We start from the raw sequence: 19173 nt of genomic DNA on the forward strand, positions 1-19173 counted from the left end.
ATCTATGGGATATGTCTCCAAATTTTGCTGATGTGACACTTTTAATGTAAAATCCCAGCATTCCAATTTGTCATTCACCCTTGTCATTTATTTTAGTTTGTCACAGACTTATTCCTGCCAATCCCTCAATCTGATGGAAAAAATAGAAATGAGGAATCTACCAAGGGGAAGCCATCATTAGGTGGAATCTTTTAAACATGGAAGTTGTTAAATATGACCATTCCCCCTCAGGGTCAGGGATACAGCATTGTGCTACTTGTAAGAATACTTTATGATGCATGCAGTTAAGCACATATAGGGTAATGTGTGTAGTAGCCATTTAGGCTGCAACTGTATTTTGGGTCCTTATGAGACCTATTTAGTGAGCATGTGCCTGCCTAGAGACTTTCAGTTGAACTCCTTCACATTGTTTAGGATCAATTGTATTAGTAAGCTATGCGTGAGCCGACTCCTTTTAGGACCACGAGGAGGAGGAATGTTGAGGCGGAAGCCAATGCTGTGACAATGAGCCCAGCTCTCGGGTTGTGCTTCAGCTTCCCAGGAAACCGGAGTGTTATTGGCTTGTGCTGTGTGCCCCTGTAAACAAGGGCTCGGGTTTCTTGTGAATTACGGTAAATAAAACACCCTTTATTTTCTCGTGTGCATGTTTAGTAGATTGTGCTGCTGGCATTCATACATTGCTGCGATAATTATGCATTTTGTTTAGAGTATACAATAATCCAGCTATTCTCACAAATTGCTACAGCAGGAGATCATCATTTTGTACCATATAAATTATAAAACAATTGATGCTAGTAAATTATGACGTGGATTAATGTATAATCTGTCTAATGACAAAACAAATTTTCACAATATGGGTGCCCAGACTCTGTACCACCAGATAAAGGCTGGTGTAGCTGTGTAAAATAACTAGTAAATGAATCACTGTTAAAGATCAAAGTGCAAAAATGAAGCATGAAGTCTAATATTTCCATAAAACAATCATTTGAAACAGATTAACAAAGTGTAACTTATTTTAAAAATGGGGAAATTGTGTATATGTAAAAATCATGTTCAAACGGCTTAAATAAGTCAAAGTTGTCCAATAACAGGAAAAATCCCCTTTAAATAAATATTACAACAGGGTTTGACATATCTATGGAGCCTTAGATGTGTTAGCCCTGCTGTCCCTGCCTTGTTTACCTACAGCTGTTCCCCAGTTGCCCACATTTAAAGGGACATAAAAGTGCTAAAAGAAAATGCGTTAGAACATTTTTATTTTGCATTATTGCTTGCAAATAACTATGTGTTTAACCCATTCAAAGCAGTTAAACACATAGTTAAAATCAGCTCTGGAGCAGCAATGCACCACTGGGACTTAGCGGAATACAACAGGCAAACCAATGACAAGAAGCATATGTGCATAGCCACCAATCACCAGCTATCCCTCTGTTTTACAGTGCTGCTCTGGAGCTGATTTTAACATTTTGTTTAACCCCACTACAGGGATTAAAGACATGTTTATATGCAAATAATAGTGCAATAATAAAATGCTTTAAACCATTAGAACATTTTCCTTTTTCTGTCCCTTTAAAAGGGTGGCTTTGTGTACTGTGGTCACCTACATCTCTGTGAATTATGCATGGCGCTCATAACGCTGGCAGCTGCCGGGGACTAGATCAGCATGTAGTGCGGTTATCACATAAAATTTGTGTCGATTTCTAGCACTCAAAGGGTTAAATAACTGCTCTAAGCAATCACATTTTTATAGCAAATACAAGATAGTTTACAACAGATGCAACCAAGATAAACAATGAATGTATAACGCAATGTTGTCTCATTTTAGTAATAAGATCAATTCATTAATTCATGAGGAATTCAGTGTTGAGTTGAACTTCCTAAACATGCACTACACTTTGGAATTTTTTATTTTGATGCCCCTTTAAACCTGTTTGTCAGCTATGGAGTTTAAACAACTTCATTTTTCTGTTGAAAATGCTGCCATTTGATTAGTTTAGGTTTACAAACAAGTGAACAGTCATAGAAGTAACGAGATCAAGCAGTTTAATAGTATATTATAATAGCACAGAGTTCCTGCGCTTGCTTTTATTGTGAGTGGAACACAACTGCTTTATGTAGATACAAATGAACCACATGAGCTCCAGGCACCCAGATCATTCACAATCCTGAGTGAAATGAGGCTTCACTTTTTACATTTCTGTTGCAGTTTAGTCTGTTAAAAAAAAAAGTTTATTTTCTTCCCCACTTAGCTTCAATGGACCAGTACGATATCCTCAAAGTGATTGGCGAGGGCTCATTCGGGAGGGCCCTTTTAGTTTGTCACCGAAGCAGCACTCAAAAATATGTAATGAAAGAAGTGAGACTCCCCAAGGTAACTAGTGATTTTTTATGTTACTTGTGAGCTTTTCATCTCTTTATTGTTCTAATATTCATTCTGTTCTAAATGATACTTCTATCTAGAGTTGTTTTTAATTATTTTAAATAAACATGAAAACCAAATGTTTGTCTTTCATGGTTCATAGAGAGCATGTGATTACAAAAACAAAAAAAATGTGTTAAAAAAACAAAAACACTTTTCAATTTACATCTATTACATTTACTTCAGTATAATGTTAGTTTTGTAATTAATGCTTTTGAGCACTAGATGGCAGCAGTGTTTGAACAATGTATAACAATGTTAAAAGCTTTTTTTTTTTTTTTTTAAACTGCTGCCATGGTGCTCAAGATATGTTCCTAAGCTTACTTTGTTTTTATTAACAAAGTATATCAAGAAAATGAAGTAAATTGGAAAGTTGTGCATATTTTGTACTTAAAGGGACAGTCTAGTCAAACTTCAACTGTCATGATTCAGATAGGGCATGCAATTGTAAGCAATGTTCCAATCTACTTTTATAATCAAATTTGCTTTGTTATCTTGGTATTCTTTATTGAAAGGTAAACCTAGTTAGGCTCATATGCTAATTCTAAAGCCCTTGAAGGCCACTTCTTATCTCAGTTTTCAACAGCAAGACAGTGCTAGTTAATGTTTGTCATAAAGATAACATTGTGGTCACTCCTGTGGAGTTATTCATGAGTCAGCACTGATTGGCTAAAATGCAAGTCTGTCAACAGAACTGAAATAAGGGGGCAGTCTGCAGAGGCTTAGATACTAGGTAATTACAGAGGTAAAAAGTGTTGGTTATACAAAACTGGGGAATGGGTAATAAAGGGATTATTTATCTTTTTAAACAATACAAAATCTGAAGTAGACTGGCCCTTTAATTGCACCATCTGAATAATGAAAGCCTTTTGCGGTTTCATGTCCCTTTTTGTTTCATTTTTATTATTTTATGATTTATTATTATTTTTCACCCATTTAGTTGCATGGTAGGTTTTTTTACACAATAAAATATTTATGAAATGTTTTCACAGGCTAATCTATTCTTTTGCATTCCTACAATGTCAGAGCTGTGAAATTGTCACTAAGATACATTGGTAGCCATAATGCTGTTGTGAAAATAACTGAGCTGTGACAATGCCACCCATAACAAAAATGTAACCCCCAAAAAGGGCTGCAACACATTGTATATCAGTTTTGTGAAAAATGTCATTCATTATTTGTTTCACTATACTTTTACACCCTAGAATCCAAAGGATGATAAGAGGGAATTATTTGTTCTCTTTTTTGTATTTAACTTGGTGCCTTTACCTCATATTTGTGAATTTAGAAAAACCAAATATATTTTCTAAGAGTGTTTGATCTGCTGAAAAACAAAAAGCAAATAAAGTAGTATTTGTGTGAGTTACAAAACAAAACCTGCAACAGAGTGAACCTGGCTAAATACAACATATCTAGCATAGAGATGTGAACTGGCCTAGTACGTTTACCTTTTTATAATGGGAAATTGTAACTGCTGTTCTTTCATATGCATGATAGAGATTGTCCCTGTAAAGTTACCAGCACTGCTTGTTTGCTTGTACAATTCTTACTTTTGCAAAATAGCTTAAAGGGACAGTATACACTCATTTTCATATAACTGCATGTAATAGACACTACTATAAAGAATAAGATGCACAGATACTGATATTAAAATCCAGTATAAAACTGTTTAAAAACTTACTTAGAAGCTGTCAGTTTAGCTCTGTTGAAAAGGTAGCTGGAAAGCCCACTGCAAGTGGAAATAAGAAAACTCCCCCCCCTCCCCCTTCTTTTGCATATGAAAAGGACCCTTTACCACAAACAGGAGCAAGCTGGAGAAGGTAGCTGACAGTATTCACATAAAACTTTGGGGCTTGGGTTAGGAGTCTGAAAATCAGAGCAATGTTATTTAAAAAAAAAAGCAAAACTATACATTTTTTTTTTTAAAAAACAACTTAATGGCTATAAAAATAGATCATCTACAAAACATTTATGCAAAGGAAAAATGAGTGTATAATGTCCCCTTTAAAGGGACACTGAACCCAAATTTTTTCTTTCATGATTCAGATAGAGCATGCAATTTTAAAACAACTTTCTAATTTACTCCTATTATCAATTTTTCTTTGTTCTTTTGCTTTCTTTATTTTGAAAAAGAAGGCATCTAAGCTATTTTTTTTTGGTTCAGAACCATGAAAGCACTTGTTTATTGGTAGGTTTGAATTTACCCACCAATCGGCAGGAACAACACAGTGCGTTCACCAAAAGTGGGCCCGGCATCTAAACTTACATTCTTGCATTTCAAATAAAGATACCAAGAAATGAAAAATAATTTGATAATAGGAGTAGATGAGAAAGTTGCTTAAAATTGCATGCTCTATCTGAATCATGATAGAAAAAAAAATTGGGTTCAGTGTCCCTTTAATATAGAACTAGGCGATAAGCCTGCCCATGAGGGCAGTCTATTTAAAGATGACTGAAAAAAATTAAACAAAATTATCAAAAATTAACAAATGCTTTGTTTGGCTACGCTGCATCCAGGTGGATTCTTTTGGCTGTGTGCATAGCCAACATTTTTTTTGGCTGCGTGCGCAACTGACGACAGCAACGGGACACATTACAAACGAGATTAAAGTATAGATGTCAAATTCCTATAGCATATAGTAATATAATTTGCGTCCTCTAATTCTGAAATACCAATGTTTTATGGGACATTAAGGGGTATTATCAAGGGCATAATTTGGCCTTGACCAACTAGAGCTGTGTCTAGGGCTAGATTTGGGGAGGGCTCTACTAGATAATGCCTTCCACTCTGGTTTCCTTCTCAATTTTGTAAAATAATTGTATTGCAGAAGAAAATGATGTCTGCTGTCTATTGGGGTAATTTACCTCTCTTTTCTCTTGTTAATTGTATCCAGTCCACGATCATCCATTACTTATGGGATATTCTTCCCAACAGGAAGTTGCAAGAGGATCACCCACAGCAGAACTGCTATATAGCTCCTCCCCTAACTGTCATATCCAGTCATTCTCTTGCAAGCCTCAACCAAGATGGAGGTCGTAAGAGGAGTGTGGTGTTTTTTATACTTAGTTTTATTCGTTCAATCAAAAGTGTTGTTATTTTTAAATGGTGCCGGAGTGTACTGTTTATCTCAGGCAAGTATTTAGAAGAAGAATCTGCCTGCGTTTTCTATGATCTTAGCAGAAGTAACTAAGATCCATGGCTGTTCTCGACATATTCTGAGGAGTGAGGTAACTTCAGAGAGGAGAATGGCGTGCAGGTTTGTGTGCAGTTAATATTTTTCTAGGGATGGGAATTTGCTAGAAAATCTGCTGATACCGAACTAATGTAAGTAAAGCCTTAAATGCAGTGATAGCTACTGGTATCAGGCTTATTAATAGAGATGCATACCTTATAAAAATGTAATATAAAACGTTTGCTGGGCATGTTTAAATCGTTTTTATATGTATTTGGTGATAAAACTTATTGGGGCCTAGTTTTTTTTTCCACATGGCTGGTTTGATTTTCTGCCTTAGAGGACAGTTTTCCTGAAGCTTTCCACTGTTGCAATATGAGTGGGAAGGGCCTATTTTAGTGCTTTTCTATGTAGCTAAAAATACTGACAGACATTCAGCTTCCCTCGGGCATGATACAGGACATCTCTGAAGGGCTCAAAAGGCTTCAAAGTCGTGTTTTGAGGAGGGTAACAATCACAGTAGACTGTGGCAGTTGTTGTGACTGTGTTTTAAAAAACGTTTTGGTCATTTATTATTCTGTTTTTTTGTGTATTAAGTGGGTTAATCATCCATTTGCAAGTGGTGCAATGCTCTGCTGACTTGTTACATACACTGTAAAAATTTTGTTAGTGTAACTGCTTTTTTTCACTGTTATTTCAAATTTTGTCAATATTTGTTTCTCTTAAAGGCACAGTAACGTTTTTATATTGCTTGTTAACTTGCTTTAAAGTGTTTTACAAAGCTTGCTAGTCTCAGTGCTAGTCTGTACAAACATGTCTGAAACAGAGGATACTTGTTCATTATGTTTAAAAGCCATGGGTGGAGGCCCCATAGGAGAATGTGTACTAAATGTATTGATTTCACCTTAAACAGTAAAGATCAGTCTTTAACTATAAAGAAATATCACCAGAAGATTCTGACGAGGGGGAAGTTATGCCGACTAACCTCTCCCCACATGTCAGACCCGTTCGCCTCGCGCTCAGGGGATGCACGCTAAAATGGCGCCAATTACATCAGGGACGCCCATACGCGGGGAGTACCTTGCAGGACATGGCTGCAATCATGAATAATACCCTGTCAGAGGTATTATCCAGGTTGCCTGAAATTAAGAGGCAAGGCGCGATTGCTCTTGGGTTAGGAGAAATACAGAGCGCGCAGATGCTGTAAGGGCCATGTCTGATACTGCGTCACAATATGCAGATCATGAGGACGAGAGCTTCAGTCTGTGGGTGACATCTCTGATTCGGGGAAACCTGATTCAGAGATTTCTAATTTTAAATTTAAGCTTGAGAACCTCCGTGTGTTGCTTGGGGAGGTATTAGCTGCTCTGAATGACTGTAACACAGTTGCAGTACCAGAGAAATTGGTGTAGGCTGGATAAATACTATGCGGGGTACCGGTGTGTACTGATGTTTTTTCCTATACCTAAAAGGCTTACAGAAATTATTAGCAAGGAGTGGGATAGACCGGGTGTGCCTTTTTTCCCCCACCTCCTATATATTAGAAAAATGTTTCCAATAGACCGCCACTACACGGGACTTATGGCAGACGGTCCCTAAGGTGGAGGGAGCAGTTTCTACTTTAGCAAAGCGTACTACTATCCCGGTTGAGGACAGTTGAGCTTTTTCAGATCCAATGGATAAAAAATTGGAGGGTTACCTTAAGAAAATGTTTATTCAACAAGGTTTTATTTTACAGCCCCTTGCATGCATTGCGCCTGTCACGGCCGCGGGCGGCGTTTCTGGTTTGAGGCCCTGGAAGAAGGGCCATCCATACAGCTCCATTGACTGAAATTATTGACAAGCTTAGAACACTTAAGCTAGCTAACTCATTTGTTTCTGATGCCATTGTTCATTTGACAAAACTAACGGCTAAGAATTCCGGATTCGCCATCCAAGCGCGTAGGGCGCTATGGCTTAAATCCTGGTCAGCTGACGTGACTTCGAAGTCTAAAATTACTCAACATTCCTTTCAAGGGGCAGACCTTATTCGGGCCCTGGTTTGAAGGAAATTATTGCTGACATTACTGGAGGTAAGGGTCACACCCTGTCCTCAGGACAGTGGGCCCAATAAGCAAAGGCCAAACAGTCTAATTTTCGTGCTTTCGAAATTTCAAGGCAGGTTGCAGCATCAACTTCCTCCGCTTCAAAACAAGAGGGGAACTTTTGCTCAATCTAGCAGGCCTGGAAGCCTAACCAGATCCTGGAACAGAGGCAAGCAGGCTAGAAAGCCTGCTGCTGCCATCTAAGACAGCATGAAGGAACGGCCCCTATCCGGCGACGGATCTAGTAGGGGGCAGACTTTCTCTCTTCGCCCAGGCGTGGGCAAGAGATGTTCAGGATCCCTGGGCGTTGAGATCATATCTCAGGATATCTTCTGGACTTCAAAGCTTCCCCTCCCACAAGGGGAGATTTTCATCTTTCAAGGCTATCTGCAAAATCAGATAAAGAAAGAGGCATTCCTACGCTGTGTGCAAGACCTCCTAGTTATGGGAGTGATCCATCCAGTTCCGCGGACGGAACAAGGACAGGGGTTTTTATTCGAATCTGTTTGTGGTTCCCAAAAAAGAGGCAACCTTCAGGACCAATTTTGGATCTAAAGATCTTAAACAAATTCCTCAGAGTTCATCTTTCAAAATGGAAACTATTCGGACCATCCTGCCCATGATCCAGAAGGTCAGTACATGACCCCAGTGGGACTTAAAGGGATGCCTACTTCACATACCGATTCACAAAGATCATCATCGGTTTCTAAGGTTTGCCTTTCTAGACAGGCATTACCAATTTGTAGCTCTTCCTCTTCGGGTTGGGCTACAGCCCTGAGAATCTTTACAAAGGTTCTGGGCTCACTTTCTGGCGGTTCTAAGACCGCGAGCATAGCGGTGGCTCCGTATCCTAGACGACATCCCCCTGATACAGGCATAAAGCTTTCAAGTTGCCAAGTCTCATACAGAGATAGTACTGGCATTTCTGAGGTCGCCACGGGTGGAAATGAACGAGGAAAAGAGTTCTCTATCCCCACTCACAAGAGTCTCCTTCTTAGGGACTCTTATAGATTCTGTAGAAATGAAAATTTACCTGACGGAGTCCAGGTTATCAAAACTTATAAATGCTTGCCGTGTTCTTCACTCCATTCCGCGCCCTTCGGTAGCTCAGTGTATGGAGGTAATCGGCTTAATGGTAGCTGCAATGGACATAGTGCCATTTGCGCGCCTTCATCTCAGACCGCTGCAATTAGGCATGCTGAGTCAGTGGAATGGGGATTACACAGATTTGTCCCCTCTGCTAAATCTGGATCAAGAGACCAGAGATTCTCTTCTCTGGTGGTTGTCTCGGGTACACCTGTCCAAGGGTATGACCTTTCGCAGGCCAGATTGGACAATTGTAACAACAGATGCCAGCCTTCTAGGTTGGGGTGCAGGTCTGGAATTCCCTGAAGGCACAGGGATCGTGGACTCAGGAGGAGAAACTCCTTCCAATAAATATTCTGGAGTTAAGAGCGATAATCAATGCTCTTCTGGCTTGGGCCGTCAGTTAGCAACACTGAGGTTCATCAGATTTCAGTCCGGACAACATCACGACTGTGGCTTACATCATCCATCAAGGGGGAACCAGGAGTTCCCTAGCGATGTTAGAAGTCTCAAAAATAATTCGCTGGGCAGAGTACCACTCGTGCCACCCTTGTCAGCAATCCATATCCCAGGCGTGGAGAACTGGGAGGGGCGGGATTTTCTAAGTCGTCAGACTTTCCATCCGGGGGAGTGGGAACTCCATCCGGAGGTGTTTGCTCAGTTGATTCATCGTTGGGCAAACAGAGTTGGATCATTGGCGTCTCGCCAGAACGCCAAGCCTTCCTTGTTACGGATCCAGGTCCAGGGACCCAGAAGCGACGCTGATAGATGCTCTAGCAGCGCCTTGGTTCTTCAACCTGGCTTATGTGTTTCCACCGTTCCTCTGCTCCCTCGACTGATTGCCAAAATCAAACAGGAGAGAGCATCAGTGATTCTGATAGCACCTGCGTGCCACGCAGGACTTTGGTATGCAACCTAGTGACATGTCATCCTTTCCACCATGGACTCTGCCTCTAAGACAGGACTTCTGATACAAGGTCCTTTCAATCATCCAAATCTAATTTCTCTGAGACTCGACTGCATGGAGATTGAACGCTTGATTCTATCAAAGCGTGGCTTCTCCGAGTCAGTCATTGATACTTTAATACAGGCACGAAAGCCTGTTACCAGGAAAATCTACCACAAGATATGGAGTAAATATCTTTATTGGGTGGAATCCAAGAATTACTCATGGAGTAAGGTTAGATTCCTAGAATATTGTCTTTTCTCCAAGAGGGGCTTGGACAAAGGATTATCAGGCTAGTTCCTTAAAGGGGACAGATTTCTGCTCTGTTTTATTCTTTTGCACAAGCGTCTGGCAGAGGTTCAGACGTCCAGGCATTTTGCCAGGCTTTGGTTAGAATTAAGCCTGTGTTTAAACCTGTTGGCTCCCCGTGAGCTTAAACTTGGTTCTTAAAGTTCTTCAAGGAGTTCCGTTTGAACCCCTTCATTCCAATTGATATTAAACTTTTATCTTGGAAAGTTCTGTTTTTGATGGCTATTTCCTCGGCTCAGAGAGTCTCTGAGCTATCTGCCTTACAATGTGATTCTCCTTATCTGATTTTTCATGCAGATAGGTAGTCCTCCTGCGTACCAAACCTGGGTTTTTACCTAAGGTGGGTTTCTAACAAGAATAATCAATCAAGAGATTGTTGTTCCATCATTGTGTCCTAATCCTTCTTCAAGAAGGAATGTCTTTACATAATCTGGACGTAGTCCGTGCCTTGAAGTTTTACTTACAAGCTACTAACAGATTTTCGTCAAACATCTACCCTGTTGTCGTTTACCTCTGGACAGAGGGAAGAGGTCAAAAAGCTTCGGCAACCTCTCTTTCCTTTTGGCTTCGAGCATAATACGCCTAGCCTATGAGACTGCTGGACAGCAGCCCCCTGAAAGGATTACAGCTCATTCTACTAGAGCTGTGGCTTTCTCCTGGGCCTTTAAAATGAGGCCTCTGTTGAACAGATTTGCAAGGGCTGCGACTTCGTCTTCGCTTCACACTTTTTCCAAATTTACAAATTTGATACTTTTGCTTCTTCAGAGGCTGTTTTGGGAGAAAGGTTCTTCAGGCAGTGGTTCCTTCCGCTTATCCTGCCTTGTCCCTCCCATCATCCGTGTACTTTAGCTTTGGTATTGGTATCCCATAAGTAATGGATGATCCGTGGACTGGATACACTTAACAAGAGGAAACCATAATTTATGCTTACCTGATAAATTTATTTCTCTTGTAGTGTATCCAGTCCACGGCCGCCTGTCCTTTTAAGGCAGTCTAAATTTTTATTAAACTACAGTCACCACTGCACCCTATGGTTTCTCCTTTCTCTGTTTGTTTTCGGTCGAATGACTGGATATGACAGTTAGGGGAGGAGCTATATAGCAGCTCTGCTGTGGGTGATCCTCTTGCAACCTCCTGTTGGGAAGGAGAATATCCCATAAGTAATGGATGATCCGTGGACTGGATACACTACAAGAGAAATAAATTATATCAGTTAAGCATAAATTATGTTTTTGTCCCTGACAACCAGTTCCTCCATTACATATGCAGCGTCGCCCGCAACAGCCTCCGCCGCCAGATTTTACGCGATTTTGGTATTACATATACGGCGTAGCATACAAGTTACGTGCGTATATTCACCTGTCGCCCGCAATTTTTACTCCCATAAGGCTAACAGGGACCCGCGTCGTAAATCGGTAATCCAATATCCAGCGCAAGGGACTTACGTGGCGAGAAATGGAGGAAATCTTACTCCATATTTACCTCGCCATAAAAGGCAGCAGTAGCAAGCTTGCGCTGAGTATGGGAGCACCGTATATCACCGAAAATGCCTGCAAAAATAAACTAACACCTAAGCCATGCGCAATGTCTATCTACCTGTCAACCACAATCCCCCCACCGCAATAACTAATAAAGTCTATTAACCCCTAAACGCCATAGCCCACAACGCAATTAACCTAACTAACACCCCCTACCCTAACACCCCCCTAAATGAACTAAAAATTACCTAATTTTACAAAATAATAAAGTTACTATTAAATTAAAAAAAAAAAACACTACTTTAAAAAATACAAATAAACTATAAATTAAAGGGGCAGTCTAATCAAAATTCTGGAGGTAGACTGTCCCTTTAATTTAGAATTACTGAAAAAAAAAATAAGATTACAGAAAATAATAAAGAAAATTACAAAATTTTAAACTAATTACACCTAATCTAATCCCCTTAATAAAATAAGCCCCCCAAAATAATAAAAAGCCCTACCCTATACTACATTACAAATAGCCCTTAAAAGGGCCTTTTGCGGGGCATTGCCCCAAAGTAATCAGCTCTTTTACCTGTAAAAAAAAAGTACAATCCCCCCCCCCCCCCCCCAACATTACAACCCACCACCCACACACCCAACCCTCCAGACAGGCAGAAGTCTTCATCCAGGCGGCATGCTTCTATCTTCATCCATCCGGAGCGGAGCGGGTCCATCTAAAGCCAACCGACGCGGAGCATCCTCTTCTTCGACGACTCTCGACAAATGAAGGTTCCTTTAAATGACGTCATCCAAGATGGCGTCCCTTGAATTCCGATTGGCTGATAGGATTCTATCAGCCAATAGAATTTTTCCTACCTTAATTCCGATTGGCGGATAGAATCCTATCAGCCAATCGGGAATTCAAGGGACGCCATCTTGGATGACGTCATTTAAAGGAAACCTTTAATTTATACTTAGTTTATTTGTATTTTTAAAGTAGTGTTTTTTTTTTTTTTTGTTTGTTTTTTAATTTAATAGTAACTTTATTATTTTTGTAAATTAGGTATTTTAGTTCATTTAGGGGGGGTTAGGTTTATTGCGTTGTGGGCTATGGCGGTTTAGGGGTTAATACTTTATAGGTGAATTGCGTTGTGGGCTATGGCGGATTAGGGGTTAATACTTTAGTTATTACTTGCGGTCTGGGTTTGATGGCGGATATAGGGGTTAATAGTTTAAATAGGCATATTGCGTTGTGGGGGGTTGTCGGTCTAGGGGTTAATACATTTATTATTAGTAGTGAGAGGGGGGGATTGTGGATATAGGGGTTATACGGTGTCGGGCTTATTTTTGGGAGGCGTGTTAGACTGTTACGGGAGATTTTAGATTTTCTTTACTTTTCTTAGGCGCCGGCAGTTTCTAAAGTGCTGTAAGTCACTGGCGACTCCAGAAATTTGTATTTACGCTTATTTCTGGACATCGCTAGTTTATCCGACTTACGCCACTTAGGAAATGCCGGCGCAATATATGTAATACCCCGATGTGTGAGGGTGAAATTATGGGCGGCGCAGGTTTCCACGCTTGCGCCAAAACCTGCGCCGTATATGTGATCGCGCCCCAGTTGTGAAAAATAATATGAGCTACAATTTTTGGGGGTAATGGGTTTGGGAGTGAGTAGATTTCCCAGTGTCTAAGGCCGCACTAAAACTAAACACAACAATGATGTGTAATATATATCTGCAACAGGGCACTTAATTGCAAAACTGTTGAAAAAAAATTGAATGTCCAGAGACAAAATAATATTTAGCAAGTTTCCTTTGTAGACAATTAAAGGGACAGTCAACTCAAATTTTTTTATTGTTTTGAAAGATAGATAATCCCTTTATTACCTATTCCCCACACTTTTTACCTCTGTGATTACCTTGTTTCTCAGCATCTTCTGACAGCCCCCTGATCACATGACTTTATTGACTTACATTTAGGCCAATTAGTGCTGTGTTGTTAGAATCCACGGGCGTCAGCACAATGTTATCTATATGGCTCGCATGAACTACTTCCCCTGATGTGAAAAGCAAATACAAAAGCATGTGATCATAAGGCTGTCTTTACAGACTTAGAAACAGACAGGTTTAAAGGTTATAAAGTATGTTAATATTACCATGTTGGTTATGCAAAGTTGGGGAATGGGTAGTAAAGGCATTATCTATCTTTTTAAACAATAAAAAAAATTTGTGTTGACTGTCCCTTTAAGGGCAGATATCAAACAATTACTGGGTGGCATGTTGCAGGGTCAATACTCTGGAGTGTGCAAGATGCACTTCAGTCTCTGGGATAATGACTGGGAGTAATCATTTCCAATTTTAGCAAGAATGTTGGCAACATTGCTTTCAGTATTACACCATTTTTAATGTAGTTGAGGTATATATTTAAATGTGTTGTTCATTCACCTACTGTAATTATTATGTTATTTTTTTTCAGACTTCAAGTGCCATTCAAAACTCCAGACAAGAAGCGATCCTGTTAGCTAAAATGAAACACCACAATATTGTCACTTTCAGGGAGTCTTTTGAAGGTAAATTATGGTCTATATTCTCTTCCAGTTATTTTTTTATTCACAATTCTCCATTAGATACTATGGTATTTTTTTTTTGTTACATTGTTTATTTAAGGGACATTATAGTGCACAAATGACATGGTCTGATGCGTTAAAGCATGTCAGCAGCCAATCAGCTGCATCAGCCACCTGAGCCAGCTGTAAAACTGCTGCTTCTAATTGGCTCTACCGGGCTGTATCTGCTCGGGACCAGCTGTTCTCTGCGACTCCAAAGTTGGTAACAAATTTTTAAAGGTAATGGTTTTGGGAGGCAGTAGATTTCCCAGTGGCCAGGGCAGCAAAAAAAAAAATATTTTCTGCATAATCAGTTTGTGTTTAGTATTACTGGTAATCCCCATGATCCCGAATTACATAAAAAGTAGTGAATCATCCAATAAGAAAGCACTTTACAAGGAACAAACAGTATAAGTGCAAAGAGTAACGAAAGTATCACTGATAATATAAAGGTTTTAGGAAATAATTAGGTAAATAAAAAAAAAAAAGATATGGTGTGGTTAATGATGGAGAATAGAATTCCAAGCATTTGTGTTTCACCTGTAACTTTAATGATGGAAAAAGCCTCTCATTTTTATTGTATACCATCTATTTAAAGGGACATAATACTCATATGCTAAATCACTTGAACTTGATGCAGCATAACTGTAAAAAGCTGACAAGAAAATATTACCTGATTTTTTAAATTTCCGCTGCTGTCAGCTGTATGTTTAAAAAAACAAAATATAAGCACCAAATCAGCTTCATCATTGCTCTTCACACTTTGCTTTACTGCAATCTCTTGAGATTTCACTGAAATCTTGCGAGATGTCATAGTAAACATGACTATGCTGCACATACCATGATCCCTTGCAAGTCCTGGGACTAGCATTCTGATTGGCTGTTTAAAGTCCCTTTGCTCCATCACTTCCAAGTGTTTCAACATTTGTGTATCATGTCCCTTCAACCCACTGAACAAATAACAGCCTTATTGCACCATTTGTTATCTAATTACAGAGGATGGACATCTGTACATAGTGATGGAATATTGTGATGGGGGAGATCTGATGGAGACAATTAAACGGCAAAAGGGAAAACTACTTCCTGAACAGCAGGTGAATTCTGGATAATTTTTTTTGTTTAATGAATAACTATTACCTTGTTAATCTGAAGAAAAAAAAAAAATGATATGAGGATTTAAATTTCTGAGACAGTGATTAAGGAAATTAAAGGGATATTCCAGCCAAAATTGGAATACACGTGGATGCATTTCAGTTTTGCATAGAAGCATTTTTATAATATACATATACTAGCAAAATGCTTTTAATAAAAGCTATAGCTGTTTCCAAAGAGTATTTAAGTATGCACGATGCACCAACATTTTAAACACAGCTCTTGCTCAGAGAGCCCAAGGTGCTTGTACCATCTGTAATGACTCAATTTGTTAATTGCTGACATGATACAAGCCCCTCTGGTGCTCTAAGCAGCTGCAGTATTTAAAATGCTGGTGCATTGTAAATATCTAGTTATGCTTCACATGCATAAAAAAATTTTAACACTAAAAAAGTAATAACTTGTATTAGAAGCATTTTTGTGAATACATGTATATCGCAAATATGTTTCTATTCAAAGATGTAGTTCATCTAAGTACATTTAAATTTTGACCGGAATGTCCCTTTAAGTACCAATTTTATGTATCTTTTTAAGTACTAGATCACATTCCAGATATAAATAAATGGTAACAGCAACATACATCTCTGGTGTTGCATATTTTTGTTCTTACTAGATTTGCAACTGGAATGTGATCTAGATAAATACTTTTTGCACTATGGTACGTTGTAAGAAGGTGTATAGTGTTAAAGTGAAGGTAAACTTTGATGAATGAAAGCCCGGTTTTTAGAAATACTATAAATACAGGGGCACTTTCATTCATCAAAGTTTAGAAAGCAGCCGTTTTTATTTAAAAACGTACCTTTCTTCTTTTCACAGCCGAAGCAGCTTCCCCCACCCAGAGATTCTCTATTCACACGTCAGCAATGACTAATCTGGCTTCCTACAATCACGGAATGGCCTCAGGCAATGACTATCCTGGGGAGAAAGCCGTAATTGGAGGAAGCCAGATTAGTCATTGCTGACGTGTGAAGAGAGGAACTCCGGGTGGGGGATGCTGTTCTGGCTGTGAAAAGAAGAAAGGTAATTTTTTTTTAAACAAAACGGCTGCTTTCTAAACTTTGATGAATGAAAGTGCCCCAGTTTTTAATAGTATTTTTAAAAACTGGGCTTTCATTCATCAAATTTTACCTTCACTTTAAGTAAGTTGTAGTGATTCTACTTTAGTGAACCGCACAAAGCAGACTTGTGTTTCAAATATACTGCATGCATTTACTAGTGATATTGTTGTTAAAAGGACATAATACTCATATACTAAATCACTTGAAAGTGATGCAGCAGAACTGCAAAAGCTGACAGGAAAATATCAACTGAACATCTCTATGTAAAAAAGGAAGATATTTTACCTCACAATTTCCTCAGCTCACTAGAGTAAGTGCTGTGTAAAAAGTTATACTTCAGTTACTGCCCAACTGCAGGTGGTAAAAAAAAAAAAAAGGAAGAAATTAACAACAGCCAATCAGCATCAGCAGTGCAGAGGTCATGAACTCTTTTACTGTGATCTCATGAGATTTCACTTAACTCTCATGAGATTTCATAGTAAACTTCCTTAAACTAAATAGAGAAATAACATGAGTGTGCACGAGGCTCACTCCCTTGCCTGTCCCGGGACAGACATACTGATTTGCTGCTTAAAGTCCTTTACAATGGGGTGTGAATACTTAGGACATTTAAGGTAAAATATTTTTCTTTTTTTACATAGAGATGTTCAGGAGATATTTTCTAGTCAGCTTTTTACAGCTATGCTGCATCACTTTCAAGTGTTTCATTATTTGGGTATCATGACTCTTTAGAGAGACAGTTAACACCAGAATCTTTGTTGTTTTAAAAGATAGATAATCCCTTAATTACCCATTCCCCAGTTTTGCATAATAATACACGTTTTACCCCTGTGATTACCTTGTATCTAAGCCTCTGCAGACTGCCCCCTTATTTCAGTTATTTTGACAGACTTGCATTTTAGCCAATCAGTGCTCACTCCTCGGTAAATTCACATGCATGAGCTCAATGTTATCGATATGAAACACATGAACTAACACCCTCTAGTGGTGAAAAACTGTCAAGTGCAGAGGTGGCATTCAAGGTCTAAGAAATTAGCATATACTGTATACCTCCTAGGTTTAGCTTTTAACTACGAATTCCAAGAGAACAAAGCAAAATTGGTGCTAAAAGTAAATTGGAAAGTTGTTTAAAATTACATACTCTATATGAATCATGAAAAAAAAATTTGGACTTGACTGTCCCTTAAACTGCATGCATTTACTAGTTATATTGCTGTTCACTGCATGCATTTACTAGTGATACTGCTGTTAGCTGCATGTATTTACTAGTGATATTGCTGTTAGCTGCATGTATTTACTAGTGATATTGCTGTTAGCTGCATGTATTTACTAGTGATATTGCTGTTAGCTGCATGCATTTACTAGTGATATTGCTGTTAGCTGCATGCATTTATTAGTGATATTGCTGTTAGCTGCATGCATTTATTAGTGATATTGCTGTTTGCTGCATGCATTTACTAGTGATATTGCTGTTAGCTGCATGCATTTACTAGTGATATTGCTGTTTGCTGCATGCATTTACTAGTGATATTGCTGTTAGCTGCATGCATTTACTAGTGATATTGCTGTTAGCTGCATGCATTTAACAGTGATATTGCTGTTTGCTGCATGCATTTACTAGTAATATTGCTGTTTGCTGCATGCATTTACTAGTGATGCTGTTTGCTGCATGCATTTAATAGTGATATTGCTATTAAATGCATGCAGCTAACAGCAATATCACTAGTAAATGCATGCAGCTAACAACAATATCACTAGTAAATGCATGCAGCTAACAGCAATATCACTAGTAAATGCATGCAGCTAACAACAATATCACTAGTAAATGCATGCAGCAAACAGCAATATTACTAGTAAATGCATGCAGCTACTAGTGATATTGCTGTTCACTGCATGCATTTACTAGTGATATTGCTGTTCACTGCATATATTTACTAGTAATACTGCTGTTAACTGCATGCATATACTAGTGATATTGCTGTTCACTGCATATATTTACTAGTAATACTGCTGTTCACTGCATGCATTTACTAGTGATATTGCTGTTCACTGCATATATTTACTAGTAATACTGCTGTTAACTGCATGCATATACTAGTGATATTGCTGTTTGCTGCTTGCATATACTAGTGATATTGTTGTTCACTGCATGCATATACTAGTGATATTGCTGTTTGCTGCTTGCATTTACTAGTGATATTGCTGTTTACTTTCAGATTCTACATTGGTTTGTACAGCTGTGTTTAGCGGTCCAGCATATTCATGAAAAGCGTGTGTTACACAGAGATATAAAGTCCAAGGTGAGATAAAAGCCCAGTGCAATAATAAAGATGTTCTGTTTTGGATGAAAGAATAGAATACTAAGTATGATTTTTAGTGTTTTCTTTGCTTTCTGAGTACATAAAATATTTGAATGTCGGTGCACGGGGCATATGTGCACATGTGGCAGTCACAGCTTTAAAGTGAATGTAAATTTTGATGTTTAAGTGCCCGGTTTTTAAAACTTTGATTAAAAACAGGGGCACTTTAACTCATCAAAATTTACATTTCACTCCTGTTGTGACAAAAAAACGTACCTTTTAAACTTCACAGCAGCTGCTGCTTCCTCCGGTCTCACAAGCCATTTCTGATGTCAGAAATGATTGATAGGTCATCCTCCAATCACAGATTCCCCCCCGGGGGATTCAGTGTCTGATTCACTGCTGTGATTGGAGGAAGCCAGATACCTCATTTTAGACCCAGGAAGAGGCTTTGAAACAGGTGGAGGAAGCTGGAGCTGCTGTGAAGATTAAAAAGTAAGTTTATTTTCACAACAGGAGTGAAATGAAAATATTGATGAATTAAAGTGCCCCTGTTTTAATCAAAGTTTTAAAAACCG

The 19173-nt window shown here is 38.8% G+C and overlaps 1 protein-coding gene across 1 annotated transcript in view; it reads left to right on the forward strand.

Moving 5' to 3' along the window:
* Positions 1-515: 515 nt before the first annotated feature.
* NEK3 (NIMA related kinase 3) overlaps positions 516-19173 on the forward strand; it is a 90462-nt gene continuing 71804 nt past the window's right edge. The window contains exons 1-5 of the mRNA XM_053708387.1: positions 516-611; positions 2250-2371; positions 13956-14049; positions 15082-15179; positions 18512-18595. Coding sequence (XP_053564362.1) covers positions 2255-2371; positions 13956-14049; positions 15082-15179; positions 18512-18595 — 393 coding nt within the window. The 5' untranslated portion in view covers positions 516-611; positions 2250-2254. The remainder of the gene's footprint in view (positions 612-2249; positions 2372-13955; positions 14050-15081; positions 15180-18511; positions 18596-19173) is intronic.

This window comes from Bombina bombina, chromosome 3, assembly GCF_027579735.1.
Source record: "Bombina bombina isolate aBomBom1 chromosome 3, aBomBom1.pri, whole genome shotgun sequence".
In the NCBI taxonomy this organism is placed as follows: Eukaryota; Metazoa; Chordata; class Amphibia; order Anura; family Bombinatoridae; genus Bombina; species Bombina bombina.